At 41.6% G+C, this 15,205-nt stretch overlaps 1 protein-coding gene across 10 annotated transcripts in view; it reads left to right on the top strand.

The window, feature by feature from the left end:
- Positions 1-15,205, top strand: part of LOC140737630 (transcription factor 4-like) — a 653,305-nt gene that overhangs the window by 163,561 nt on the left and 474,539 nt on the right. For all 10 annotated transcript variants that reach the window (XM_073064119.1, XM_073064122.1, XM_073064118.1 and 7 more), the window contains one exon: positions 9,304-9,403. In XM_073064119.1, the coding sequence (XP_072920220.1) occupies positions 9,304-9,403 (100 nt within the window). The remainder of the gene's footprint in view (positions 1-9,303; positions 9,404-15,205) is intronic.

The following is a 15,205-nucleotide window of genomic DNA, read 5'->3' as shown; positions in this document are numbered from 1 at the left end:
TGGCCATTCCAAAAAAACAATTTTCTTCTTTTTAAACTACTTTGTTGTTGATTTACTCTTGTTGCATTATCTAACTTCTATTAAACTTTAAGTGACAGACCGCTATCCTGACCTTTTCCTGTAAAATGTCCTGATACAATTTTGAATTCATTGATCCCTCAACGATTGCAAGTTGCCCATGTCCTGAGGCAGCAAAGCAGCCCCAAACCATGATGCTCCTTCCACCATGCTTCACAGTTGGGATAAGGTTTTGGTGTTGGTGTGCAGTGCCCTTTTTCCTCCAAACTTTTTTCTGCCAAGAAGTTCAACTTTTGTCTCATCTGTCCACAGAACATTGTCCCAGAAGCGTTGTAGAATATTCAGGTAGTCTTTAGCAGCAATGTTTGAGAGCAGTGATTTTCTCTGCGGAGTCCTTCCATGAACACCATTCTTCTTCAGTGTTTTCCTTATAGTGCACACATGAACAGAGACTTTAGCAAGTTCCAGAGATTTCTGCAGGTCCTTTGCTGTTACCCTTGGGTTCTCTTTCACCTCCTTCAGCGATTGTTGATTGAAACAGCTGACTCCAAATAGCTTTTGTATAATGCATTGCCCAAAAGGTTTACATATTGAACCTAGACTGTGATGGTTTAAATGGTGTACTCAGTATTGATGAGAAGAAGTATAACTGTTTGTGCTTTTTTAGTTCAGGCAGATTGTGTTTGTCTATCAGACCTTGTTGTATGAGTAATTAATGCATAAAATCAGTTAACTACAAAGATTTCACAGACTTTTTCTTGCGACTGTATGGCCACTGGCATGCCTATGCAATTATGAAGGGAAATGAAAGGGAGCAAGGTTAGATTTTTCCAGATTATACCAGTAACACCAGGGGTACCAAAGGAAGAGCTGGAGTTGAGGATATGGCAACTCATTTTCTGATTGCATTTGGATAGACAAGAACAAAAAGCCAGTCCAGGCAACTGGACAGTGGTGGAAATGAAGGATATGCATGAACAACAATGTCAAAACTATAAGCCCAAACTGACAGATTACTGTTGAAGTGAGTGTTTTCAGTGAGTTTTCCAAGCAATAATGATAGCTTGATTTACCTATTATTTCCAGGCATATCCCCCATATGTAGTTTTCATTTTTGATACCTCCCGAGAAATTCAGTTTTGCTAAGCATATTTTTTTGAAATAGGTGTGGGTTATTTATTTATTTATTTATTTATGCATATTAAGGTACCATCTGGAATAGGCCCTTCCAGCCTGTTTAAGCTGCACTGCCCAGCAACCCCCTATTTAATCCTAGTTTAGACGTGGGAAAATTTACAATGACAAGTTAACCTACCAACTCGTACATATTTGGACTGTAGGAGGAAACCGAGGCACCTGGAGGAAACCCACATGTTTATGGGGAGAAGGTGCAAACTCCTTACAGGCAGCCGCGGGAATTGAACCCATGTCTCTGGTACTGTAAAGGGTTGTGCTAACCATTACGCTACCATTTCACCCCCAAAATGTCTACCAAATCACCCCAGTCTTCATTTTTGTTTTAAATGTTTAAACTCCAAAGCTGCCACACAATTATTTTTCCAAGACAGCTACATCCTCCCCCCCCCCCCCAGTTGCAATTGTCTGAAGGATTATGCCATATTCTGCACATATTGGAGATCAGAAATAAAAATAAGGAGTATTAAAAATGCTCCCAACATTATTTGTCAGCATCTCTGGTGAGTGGAAATAGAAATAAACTTCTTGGGCAGTGATTTTTCCCAATTCTGTGATTATTTGACCATAAGACCTCAGAACAAAATATGACCATTCAGCCCGTTGAGTCTGTTCCACCATTCATTCATATCTAATTTATTTTCCTTCTCAACCCAATTCTTCTGCCTTCTCCCTGTATCTTTTGACACCCTTACAAATCTAGAACCCTACAACCTCCACTTTAAGTATACCTGATGATTTGGCCTCCACAGCCATCTGTTGCAGTGAATTCTACTGATTTATCACCCTCTGGCTAAAGAAGTTCTTCCTCATCTCTGTTCTAAATGGATGTGTATTCTGAGGATGTACCCTCTGGTCCTAGACTCTCCCACTATAGGAAGCATCCTCTCCATGTCCAGTCTGCCTAGGCCTTTCAAAGTGGTAATTTGTATAACAAAGCTCTGAAGGCATTCTTTAAATTCCTACAGTGAATTTTTACTAAGAGACTGGAAACCCATGGGATTAATTAAAAGAGGTGCTGGATGATGAAGTTCACCAAAGGTCACTTTGGATCCATTACTCCTTTTGCAATAAGTGTAGGCTTTGTAAAAGGAGGTGGCTTTACAAAGTTTGAAGGCAGTTCAATATTTGCCAAAGTAATTCACGATCAGGTAAATATACATCTCAGAGTGACATGGAGAGCGCCGTAAAAATGGCAGATGGAATTAAAGCAGAGAATTGTGTCGTGATGCCCTCTGCAAGCAGAAAATGGAAAGACAGTATACACGGCACAATTTTGAAAAGCTTAGATGATCAGAGTGGATTTTGGTATCTACTTAACAAACTTCTTAAAGTTGCCGAGGCAAGTTGGTAAGGTGGTTAAAATGCATTTAGAATTCCAGATTTAATACTGAATAGACTATAAACATGGCAGAACGTTACAAGTAATTGACTGGGTCTTGGCATATTGAGAGTTCTTTATATTGTACTTCGGGTAAAAAAATAAAGATCTTTGAAATGTGCTTCTGAAAATACATATTCTTTTGCCATTTTGTTACTGAGGAAGATGAAGAGAGCTTGCAGACATTCAGACTATTTGGATCTGAGGTGGTTAAGTGATTGTCTAATAGGTGTTTTCGATGTATTGACAGGTTTCCAGAATCAGGTTTAATATTACTGGCCTATGTCATGAAATTTGTTTTTATACAGCAGTAGTATGTTGCAATACATAATCAAACCTGTAAACTACAGTATGAAGTATATATCAAAAGTTAAATTAAGTAAGCGGTACATAAGGAGAAAATAATAAGTTCTGTAGTCAGGTGATGTTCATGCGTTCAATGTCCATTCAGAAATCGGACAACAGAGGGGAAGGAGCTATTCCTGAACCACTGAGTGTGTATGTTCTGGCTGCTGTAACTCCTCCCTAATGTTAGTAATGAGAAGAGAGAATGTGATGGGCGATGGGGACCTTAATGATGGATGTCGCCTTTTTGAGGTATTGCTCCTTGAAAATGTCCTGGATGCTGGGGAAGCTCGTGTCCATGATGGAGTTGACTGAGTTCACAGCTTTCTGCAGCTTATTTTGATCCTGGGCAGTGGCCCCTCCATGCCAGACAGTGATGCAACCAGTTAGAATGCTCTCTACGGTACATCTGTAGAAATTTGCGAGCAAATCTTCTCAAACAGAAGCCACATACAGCCACTGTTGTGCCTTCTTTGTAACTGCATCGATATGTTGGGACCAGGATAGATCCTCAGGGATGTTGACACCCAGGAACATGAAAGTCGATGGTGAAAGAGGTTTGTCCCTTGTCATTAGGTCAATAACAAGAGGTGATGGAATTAAAATCATTCGGAAACATTCCCAAAGGGTGGTGAGATCTTTTACGCAAACACGAGGAAATTGCCGCTGTCTGGGATGCTCCACTTGTAAAGAAATAACGCTGTAAGCCGCTGCCATGAATTCTTTAAAAGGAAAGTTAAGTACTTAAAGGTGAGAAATGTACAAGCTATGAGCAAAACCCAGTGAGGCTGAACACAGAATATGTTCTGAATGACATATGACAGAAAGGTGTGAACAGATAAAGGAATTATTGTATCTGTATATACACATCCCCAAGAGCTAATTCACAGGTATAAAAGGTAAAGTACTAACATAAAACACAGAACATTACAGAATAGTACAGGCCCTTCAGCCCACAATCTCGTGCTGACCTTTTAACCTGTTTGATCATAATTAGATATTATTGAGGGTTTCTCCCCACTCCAATAATTCATCATCTGGTCGTTAGCAGGGGTTCCACTCAGTTAAAGGTAGAGATATATGGCATGAAAAAAGGTTAGGAACCCCTGATTTAGTATACGTGGATCATCTCAGCTTAGTACAGACTATTCAGTAAATAATGTTGTACCAACCTTTTGGACTACCGTACTTTTAAACTTTTTATCCTTCCCTTCTACCCTGCCCTCCATTTTTCTATCATCCATGTGCCTATCTTAAAACTTTTTTCAATGCCCGCAATGTACCTGCCTCTGTCACCACCCCTGTGAACGTGTTTCGTACACCAACATTCTTTGTGTAAACAAAAATCCTACCATAGACAACCTCCCTTGTACTTTCCTCCAATCACCTTAAAACCATGTCCCATGTCCTTTCATGTTAAAGCCATTTAACATGAAGCATTTATCCCAAGAGTGATGCCGTACAAAAATAATTAAATAGTCCCATGGTTGTCTGAAGCTTTAGATTGTATCTGGGGAACTGTGTCCAGGGTGGTGTGTCCCAGTTATTGAATCTTTGAAATGTTCATCCAGCCCCTAGAAGGTATTCAGTGCAAATTCATCACCATGATAATCTGAGGCTAAAATTACTTTTCCATTCATCTTACCTGATAGTTTTGTTAATTAAAAAAACATACATTTCTGAATTTAAAATGGCTATAAATGTGCAATTGTTCTTTTATTTTGGGATGAAGGTGTGGTGTGCTTGAGTATATTTGGATGGAGAGCAAGCCAGACCATATGACATACAGTAGGAGCAGAATTAGGCCATTCAGCCCTTCGAGTTGCTCTGCCATTCCATCATAGCTAATTTATTATACCTCTCAACCTCATTTTCCTGTCTCCTCCCCATAATCACTGATGCCCTGACTAATCAAGAACCTCAAGGCCAATAATCAACATTTTGCCGAACTAGCCAGTAATCCTGGCGCTGGAACACCAGTGGTTTACCGGTAGGAGCTCGAATGAAGCTTCTGAACTCAATAGTACATTCTGTCCAAAGGGTGGGTTTGTGGAGTGTGTCTTCGACTAACACTGGGGTAGGGTCCTGAGGAACAGAGTTATCATAAGAGAAACACTGAGGCGCAGATCTGGTGGACATGGGTTTATCTCTATGTAGCACTAGGGGTATTGTTCTCCACGCAGATAGACCTGTCAATTTCATGATCAGTAGAACTGGAAATTTTCACCCAGCACTCCCCTTGTGTCCTGTTTTCTGGTGACTTTGATAGCTATTTTTTCAAAAGCTTTGCTTTGACCCCTCATTTAACCCCCAGAGGAAATAAGCTGCCAATTGTGTTATGTGTTGCTTTGGTTTTTAACTTTCCTTTCACCCCCTAATCTCTACTTCTCTCTGAGGTCTCTGTGAGGGAGTTAAAAAATAGAATAGTGTAGCATTGGAGCAGACCCAATGAAGCAATTAAATTTGTAATCAAATGGCCATCTACACTAATCACGTCTGCCTACACAATGCCCATACTCTTACATTTTTCTCACATTTATGTGCCTATGTCTCACTCATTTACGGAGTCTTTTGTCTTGTTCTTTCATGCTCGTCATTTATTGCTATTTGCATTTGCGTTTACAGTTTAAGATCCTGTTTACAGTTTATGCACTATAGATTTGCTAAGTATGCCTGCAGAAAAAGAATCTCAGGGTTGTACAGGTATTCCCCTGCTAACCGAAAGTAGAGCGTTCCTATGAAACCTTTCGTAAGCCGAAATGGAGTGAAGCGAAGAAGCAATTACCATTCATTTATATGGGAAAAATTTTTGAGTGTTCCCAGACCCAAAAAATAACCTACCACTGGAATTTAGAAGGATGAGAGGGGATCTGATTGAAACATATAAGATTATTAAGGGATTGGACACGCTAGAGGCAGGAAAAATGTTCCCGATGTTGGGGGAGTCCAGAACCAGAGGCCACGGTTTAAGAATAAGGGGTAGGCTATTTAGAACAGAGTTGAGGGAAAACTTTTTCACCCAGAGAGTTGTGGATCTATGGAATGCTCTGCCTCAGAAGGCAGTGGAGGCCAATTCTCTGGATGCTTTCAAGAAAGAGTTAGATAGAGCTCTTAAAGATAGGGGAGTCAAGTGATATGGGGAGAAGGCAGGAACAGAGCATTGTGGATGATCAGCCATGATCGCATTGAATGGTGGTGCTGGCTCGAAGAGCCGAATGGCCTACTCCTGCACCTATTGTCTATTGTCAAATCAAACCAAATAACGCATTAGACCTAAAATAACATGAACATATAGTAAAAGCAGGAATGATATGATAAATATACAGCCTATATAAAATAGAAATAATGTATGTACAGTGTAGTTTCACTTACCAGAATCGGGAAGATTGAGCCAAAACCGATCTGTAGAAAAAAATCGGCACGTACGCACAATCGCACACACCTGCCCGCGCAAGGCTTCACGGTCATGGTAGTCTTTCTCGGAGTAAACACAAGTTTAAAGCAGGCGCCCTTTTTCGTAAAAGTGAAAATCCTCTTTTGGTTAGCGAAAACAGGTACTAATGTAGGTCTTTCGTAAAAGCAAAATGTTGTAAAGCGAACATTTGAAAAGAGGGGGTTACCTGTATGTGGTCAACAAGGCACACAAAATGCTGGGGGAACTCAGCAGGCCAGGCAGCATCTGTGGAAAAGAGTAAACAGTTGATGTTCCCGGCTGAGACCCTTCATCAGGACTGCAAAGTTCCTCCAGCATTTTGTGTATGTTGTTTGGGTTTCCAGCGTCTGCAGTTATTCTCCTGTTTGTGTTGTATGTGGTGACATGTATGTACTCTGATAATAAATTTTACTTTGAACTCTTAAAAGTCTGTCTCTACCACCACCCCAGGCAGTGTATTCTGGGCACCCACCACTCTCTGTGTAAAAACATGCCGTTACCCCCTCTCAGACATTTCAACCTTGGTAAAAAAAATACTGTCTTCTTTATCTCTGCTTCTCATAATCTTATAAACCTCTATCAAATTTCCCCTCAGCCTCTGCTGTTCCGGAGAAAACAGCCCGAGTTTGTCCAACCTCTCCCTATAGCACATGTCCTCTAATCCAGGCAGAATCTTTGTAAAAGACCCTAATGGGCACCAGCCTCCCCAGCATTGAGGATTGAAAAAGGCAAAACCTTAGACGAGGCAGCATCAATGAGTAGGGACCCCCATCACCCATTTGCTACCATCAGGGAGGAGGTACAGGAGTCTGAATAAACACACTCAATGTTTCAGGAGCAAACACGAGGAAATCTGCAGATGCTGGAAATTCAAACAACAACACACACAAAATGCTGGTGGAACACAGCAGGCCAGGCAGCATCTATAGGGAGAAGCACTGTCGACATTTCGGGCCGAGACCCTTAGAAACAGCTTCTTCCCCAACACCATCAGATTCCTGCATGAATAATGAACCCATGTGCATTACCTGAGTATTTTCCCTTTTTTGTTCTCTTTTTGCAATACTTAATTAATTTCAAGGACCAGCGAGAGTTCAGCGGATGCTGCTCATCTAATCCAAATTTTTAAAAGTATATTTTGTTATTAGGTATTGCAATGTGCTGCTGCTGCAGGACAACAAATATCACAACATGTGCCAGTGATATTAAACCTGTTTCTGATTCTGATTCTGATGTGCCTTTCTCTCTTGCCTGTTATATTTTTGGTGTGTTTATCATTCCAGACTCTGAGATGAACTGTTCTTGTTCCCTGAAGTGTTGAACAGTCCACCATTTCCCCTTTAGCGTAAAGTTTTTCAGCTTCAGCGTTGCGAGCTGGTGACATTTCTACAGATGTGTTTGCCTGACAGCATCCGGTGCTAGTGAGTCCCTTGTCTGGCAGGAATGATGATTGACCTTGGAATTCCTGAACTAAGGAAGGGAAAGCTGGCCTGTGTTTCTCTTCCTGATTGCTACTTGATGACCCCACTGGGATATGCATTGGCCATGGACAGGATTGTATTAATCTGCGAAGCTTGATGTTGCTAAATCATAAAAACCTCTATCGTGACTTATTAACAATGACGACGTGTTTAAAGTTAAGGAGCACATGTGGAATCACATCTCAGCAGAAAGTCTATAGATTTTTATCTCAGGATGGGGAGAAAAATTGGCAGAGAAAGATTGCTGATTAAGTAATCTGTGCATATATACAGTTGTTTCAAAATTGCAAATTACAACTTCTACATCTGGATGCAAACTATTTGCTCTGCTCCAGATGGTCCGCACAGATCAACAAGCGGAAAGCATCATTACTGATCTGGCAGCTCCTTTGTTGCTTTTCCTCCTATTTCTCTTGGAGAGGCACCAAATGCTCTCCCGTTCAGGTGTTTTAACACCCTACGAGCATGCTAACATTAAGTATAAAGTTCTCTTGATGCCAAGTATAAAAAGCTAAATAAGAACTTAAGAAGTTGAAGCAGGAGTCAGCCATCTGGCCCTTTGTGCCTGCTCCGCCATTCAGTAAGGGCATGACTGATCTGAACTGTCCTGGGTCCAGCCTGTAAGTGCAATTACGAAGGAAACACTGCCGCACCTCTACTTCCTTAGAAGTTTGCGAAGATTTGGTGTGACATCTAAATCTTTGACTAACTTCTACAGATGTGTGGTGAACAGTATATCGGGCAGCTGCGTCAGGGCCTTGTATGGAAACACCAAAGTCCTTGAATGGAAAATCCTACAAAAAGTAACGGATACAGCCCAATTTATCATGGGCAAAGCCCTCCCCAGCATTGAGTATATCTACACCAAGTATTGTCCATCATCAGGGGCCCCCACCACCTAGGTCATGCTGTCATCAGTAAGATGGTACTGGAGCCTCAGAAGTCACACCGCTAGGTTCAGGAATAGTTATTACCTCTCAACCATTAGTCTCTTGAACCGGGGGGGGGGGGGGGGGGGGTGGGGGTGGGGGGAATAACTTCACTTGCCCCATTACTAAACTGATCCTATAACCTTTGGACTCACTTTCACAGATGCTTTATCACACATTCTCAATATCTATTGCTTATTTATTATCATTATTATTATTATTATTATTATTATTATTATTTCTTTTTCTCTTTCTGTATTTGCTTAATTCATTACCACAGCTATCTTCAGATGACAAGTCAGTCATTGGGTATATTTAACACAGAGTTTGATAGGTTCTTGATTAGTAAGGGCATCAAATATTATGGGGAGAAGGCAGGAGAATGGGGCTGAGAGGGATGATAAGTCAGCCATGATGGAATGGTTGAGGAAACTCAATGGGCCGAATGGCCTAATTCTAATTTTTTTATCTAATGCTCTTATGATGCCAACTCACTGTAATGTGTATTACGCTGTCTTGTAGAACTACGCGGATGGAGTACACTATGAACAAGTGACCAACAGGGAGCTTGGATCGCATGACAACCTTTCTACATCCTCGTTCATGAACTCTCGACTCGTAGGTACGTCCTGAAGCGGTGTGTGTGTGTGTTCATGAAAGAATCGTAACATTGCTAATGTGAAGCGTGTTTCCCAGCTATTTGTCCAGTTATTTACGTCCAGTCTTTACAGTCTGAGATTACAGGCGGTATACAGATGAATATTAGAAATGTGGTGTTTTGGAAGTTGAATCAGAACCTAAAAAACAAAGAACAGAAGTTGTTAATAATATAAAGCACTACAGACGAGTACAGGCCCCTAATCTTGCGCCAACCTTTTAATCTACTCTTAAGATTCGTCCTCATAGCCCACCATTTTCCCATCATCCAAGTGCCTATTTAAAAGTTTCTTAAATGTCCCTAATGTATCTGACTCTACCACCACCACTGGCAGGGTGTTCCATGTACCCAACACTCTCTGTGTAAAAAAAAAAATACCTCTGACATCCCCTGTATACTTTCTTTCAATCATCTTAAAATTATGTCCCTTGTGTTAGCCTTGAGAAGAAGTCTTTGGCTGTCCACTTGATCGATGCCTCTTATCATCTTGTACACTTGTACCAAATCATCTCTCGTCCACCTTCTCTTGAGAGAGAACAGCCCTACCTTTCTCAGTCAATTCAGGCGAAGTACAAAGGATAGTAATGAATAAAAATATCAAGATATGCCTCATCGGTATCCTTACTCAGTTCTTTTGATGTTGGCGATATACTTTCCTTCACTATCTTCACTTTCCATCCCATTTGAGAATTATCCCATTGTTCGCCCCCCACCACAGCTCAATCAGAATGGTTGTACTTGTGATACCTACAAGCTCTCAATCTGTGGTCCTTTTATCTTGATTAGATATTGATATTCTAGGGAAGATGAAGTGTTAGTAACATGTTTGCTCCTTTATACAGTTTGAGATTGTACGTCTGCTGAGTTGGGCTGCCATTAATGTTTAAATAGCTGTGCAGATTACGATTCGCATTTCACCAAAATGTGAGGCTTTTTAACTGCTTTCACACTCAAGAACAAATGTAGAATGATATTGTTTCCCTGGTTTTGCTTTGGGTATAATGCATAGAATGTTGAAATTTGCGAGTATAATGTCAGTGTCTGCAGATAATATGTATGCTTCCATTTGCTAATGTTCTTGTGTTATGCTGGAAGAGCATGAAGTGTGATAGCATTTTAATTTTAAATCTACACATGCACAAAATGACCAAAAATATTATAAATGTGCAGTAATGGGTAGAATGTAATTAATGAGTGGTGCACTTGTAGGGTAGTCTCTTTGACCCTCTCTCCACCATCAGGCAGGAGGAACCATAGCATTAGGCCAAGGACTGTTAGGATGGGGAATAGTTCCTTCTCGCAGGCTGTGAGACTACTGAACTCCCAGCCACCAGCTTTCATCATGAATGAAGTGTCATTATCATTATACTGTTTACTTTTTAGCTTGTGTCATAAATGCACCTTATTATGTGTTAATTTATTTGTTGTAATATTACTTCATGTGTTGTATGTGCGTGTGAGTTACACGCACTGCCTTGTGCACCTTGGTCCAGAGGAATGTTGTTTCGATTGGAGGTATACATGTGAATGGTTGAATGACAATAAATTTGAACTTGAAATGCTGCCACAGAATTTGCTGAATTCAGACACAGAATGTAATAAATCTGGAACTCCATTGTCGGAGAGCTTTCAGATGGATTCCATTTACTATCTTAATTTCTGTCATGACCTGTAAGTTTTCTTTGGCATTTTGGCTTCTCAGTGCTCACATGTGCCAGGTCTGTCAGCTCTGGTGAGCCTTGGCAATGAGTGTCATTGTGGGGAACACGGCCGGCCCCACTCTCATACTTGCCTATATTGCTTGATAACAATCAGGGTTGAGAAAGCAAAGGAGTTATTTATTTTCCCTAACTCTCGAGAGCTGAAGCTACTGTAGCAGCTATCTCACCAGATCATCTGACTGTGCAAACTGTGTAATACCGAGAAGCCTGTATTATTCTCTTTTGTACGCTGTTCACTGGGTTGGTTGTCCGTTGTATTGTTGCCACAGGCGGCTGTGGAGGTGAAGCCATTGGGTGTGTTTAAGCCAGAGGCTGATGGATTCTTAGTTACTCAGAGCATGAAGGGATACGGGGAGACGACAGAAGAATGTGGCTGGGGGGGGTGGTGGGGGTGGGGGTGGAAATGGATCAGCCATGGTCAATGGCGGAGCAAATTTGATGGACCAAATGCTCCTATATCTTATGGTATCCAATAGTGATAGGAGACCTATGCAAGAGAGTTTTTAAAGTGAAAAAACCAATGCCCTGGGGCAGTTCCACACTCACCTTTGGAAGTATGAGTCCAGTGGTACGACTAGTCATTATAAACTGGGGTCTTCCTTGGTTACAGTGGGTGACCATGATGTCTTCTGTGCCTCGCCATGCCCTTCGCTCTCCACGAAGCTTTGCTGCACCAACTTCCTGGCCATTGCATTTCACTGTTGAAATCATCTACCCTGTTCGCTGGAGCTGACTTCACAAGCTAGGACAGACATACCCCTGTCTCACCAGGGTATGAGGCTTCCTGACTTTTACCTGATTTAGATCCCCCTGTCAAAGCAGTGTACTGCGGTGTGGGGTACTTAGAGCCATGAGTGAGAGGTGAGTGTCTGGTGGGGCCCAAAGGTTGTGTCCATTCTAGGGCAGCTCACTCACAAGCCTCTTCACCAGAGGTGTTACCACTCCCTGGAGGCCCCAAACACCCTCCTGCTCACTGGTCAGACACATTAACTCACTGCAGCAGAGCTGCCTTCACAAAGTACTTATTAGTGGGGTAACAGCACAAAATGCTGGAGGAACTCAGCAGATTAGGCAGCATCTAATGGAAAGGCATGAAGAGTTGATGTTTTGGGCCAAAACGCTACATTAGGACACTGACTGGTTGCATCACATCAGGAGTCCTGATGAAGAGTTTTGGCTCAAAATGTCGACTGTTATTCCTTTTCCGTTGATGCTCCCTGACCTGCTGAGTTCCTCCAGCAATGTGTGCTTATTGCTCTAGGTTTCCAGTATCCGCAGCATCTCTGTGTTTATTATTCGGGTAAGCATGGCTTTTGTTGAACCTCTGGCAAAGGTTCCCAACCGTTTTGTGCCATGGACCAATACCATTGTGCAAGGGGTCCATGAACCCCCACGAGTCTGTTGGATCCTGATATCTTTGCAATCCAGAGGTTCTTCAGAAGTTACAAGTGACACACAAAACGTGTTGCTTATGATCGTTTTACTAAAATGTTACAAGAGCAAAGAAGGACAGGAGATGTTGAGAAGAACAAAAAGCTCTTCTTCTATCAGACAATGGATAACATTAACTAATGGGACAGCCAGATTTAAGTAACATGATGCCCATCACTGGGGGAGTGTAGAACAAGGGGGTACATCCTCAGACTACAAGCCTGTCCCTTTAGAACTATGCTGAGGAGGAATTTTTTTAACCAAAGAGTTGTGAGTCCGTGGAATCCATTGTCACAGACGGCTGTCGAGGCCAAGTCTTTGGTGTTGTGTATTTGCAACTTAATTAAATAGTGCACATACTGTATCATGACTCAACACTTCATTCTCTGAACATGTCTTTATTTCTCATTCTCACTTCCATGCTCCCTCACATCACGTGTTGTTCCGTCCCAGACTGATGACATCATCACCGTATCTGACAAGTGTCAAACTGACCTTGCCTTTTCAATACATGACATCCCTCCTGTCCTGAGAAATGAACTTCATTGTTTAAGAATATACTCAGCTCACAGATTTAACCATTTCAATTCAACACATATTCTCTGTTATGCATGACTATGACCAACATTTTTTTTGTTTTAACTGAATGATAACTCTGGAACTGAAAACTTCATTTTCGACTTACAACAGTTTTTATTGTTTCAAAACCCCAGCTTAAAGCTCTACTTCTATCCAAAATCGTTAAACTTCAGAGGTTGTTTCCTTTGAGGTCTCTCTATTGGTTTCTGTTTGCTTTCGAAGTCTGGTAATGGCTTTTGCTCACTGTGAACCTGAGCTTGTTTGTAACTGTCCATCATATTGTCCTCCTGTCCGGTACCTCATTGTAAAATCCTTGAATTTCTTCCTGTTTGTCAAAAGTCTCTCTTGTGTTGAACTTTCTTACGTGTGTGGTGTTCCTTGCATACTATACCCCAGTTGGAGATTCAGCTGTCTCTTGATTTTCTGATTTCCTCACCACTCTGTGTGATGTTCTGTTGAAAGTTGTGGTGATTTTGTACATTTTTTCTTGCTGGATATGCACGGTGTCCCCAACTTATGCAGTAGACTCTTCTGCTGCTCTGTGATGGTCTGCATGCAGATTGTACTTTCCTTTTTGTTCTGCATCATGATCTCGGATTTCCAGTTCTCCTTGATGTCTGGTAACTTCCCTCTCTTTTTCCAGTTGTAGAGAAGTTCGGCAGGACTTTTCCCTGCAGTGTCATGTTCCACACATCTGTACACAATCACATGTTTTCTGAGTTCATATTTCCAGTCAAGTCCTTCTGCTCGAGCAATCCTAATCCTTTTCATCAGTGATGCATTGTGGCGCTCCACTTCAACATTTTACTGAGCCCACTTTGGCGTTGTTTTCGGGTGATTGATTCCATTACTCTCACAATATTCCTTGAACGGTTCAGATCTGAATTGAGGTCCATTATCTGATTTGATAGATACGGGCAGTCCATGTCTACTGAAAATGTTCTCCAGACTGTCAATAACTCTCTCTACATTTGTAGAGGTCAAAATGTCATACTCATAAAATCTGCTGTAGTAATCAACTACTTCTGGAATGGAATGGTCCAAACAAGCCAACAGCTACCTCCTGCCAAGGACCATCGGGTAATGGTGTCAGTTTTAGTGGTCCTGGAAGGATGGGTCTAGACGCAGTTTGACTGCCGTGACAAGTTCTGCAGTATTTCTCAGCTGCTTTATCCATGCCAGGCCACCAAACCTTGGTTCTGAGACACTGCTTTGTACCAACTATTTCCAAATGTCCTTCATGAGCTCGGACGAGTACCCGTGTGTGCAAGGCTTTAGGTAACACAATCCATGTCCCTCTGAGGGTGGGATGACCCACTACACATGGCTCATTTGCACTCAGCCTGGCCTGTTCTGTCTTCAATACATATTTCATATTCAAACACCCCCTCAAACTCCAGTGATGTGCTAGTTGAATATAGGTACGGCTTTCTCTCCTGCTTAGGAATATATGAATGGCACTTTATCTTCTCTGAGTTAAATTTTTCCCACACATTTTCACCCAGTATATTACTTCTGGCTTCTGAATCTACTGACATGCACAGATTTCCACCCCCTACACAAAAAGTATTTTTTTGCAGATGACTCTCTCATTAACAACTTATGCAAATTCCTTCTGTTCATCCTCAACATTGTTCACTTTTTGTGTCTTTAATCCTTTTGTCCGACACAGTTTTGTAAAGTGATCCTTTCCAGTGCATTTTCTGCACGTCTGTCCATGATCTGGACGCATTAAGACTTCCTTTTTACCTCTGTCTTTTTGCCATGTGTTGTGTCCTCATGGTGTGAAACAGGGCGTACAGTCTCGAGCAACTATTAGTTTCTGAATATTCTCCGGTAGATTTCTCCGTACATAGACCTGAGTGACATTTTCCCACTCTGCCATCCCTGATTTGGTTGCCTGTGTCACTTCAAAAATTACAGGTTTTTGCCGCCTGCTGAAGACAAGTAGAGAGCTGTTAACTGTCTTACCTTGCTTTTGGGCAAGTTGATGAAAATGCTACTGGGCAAACGTAGTGCTGACCTAGGGAATGAA

Source organism: Hemitrygon akajei, chromosome 13 (assembly GCF_048418815.1).
Source record: "Hemitrygon akajei chromosome 13, sHemAka1.3, whole genome shotgun sequence".
Taxonomy (NCBI): Eukaryota; Metazoa; Chordata; class Chondrichthyes; order Myliobatiformes; family Dasyatidae; genus Hemitrygon; species Hemitrygon akajei.
Note: the sequence above shows the minus strand (reverse complement) of the source record. Positions and strands in the feature narration are given on the sequence as shown.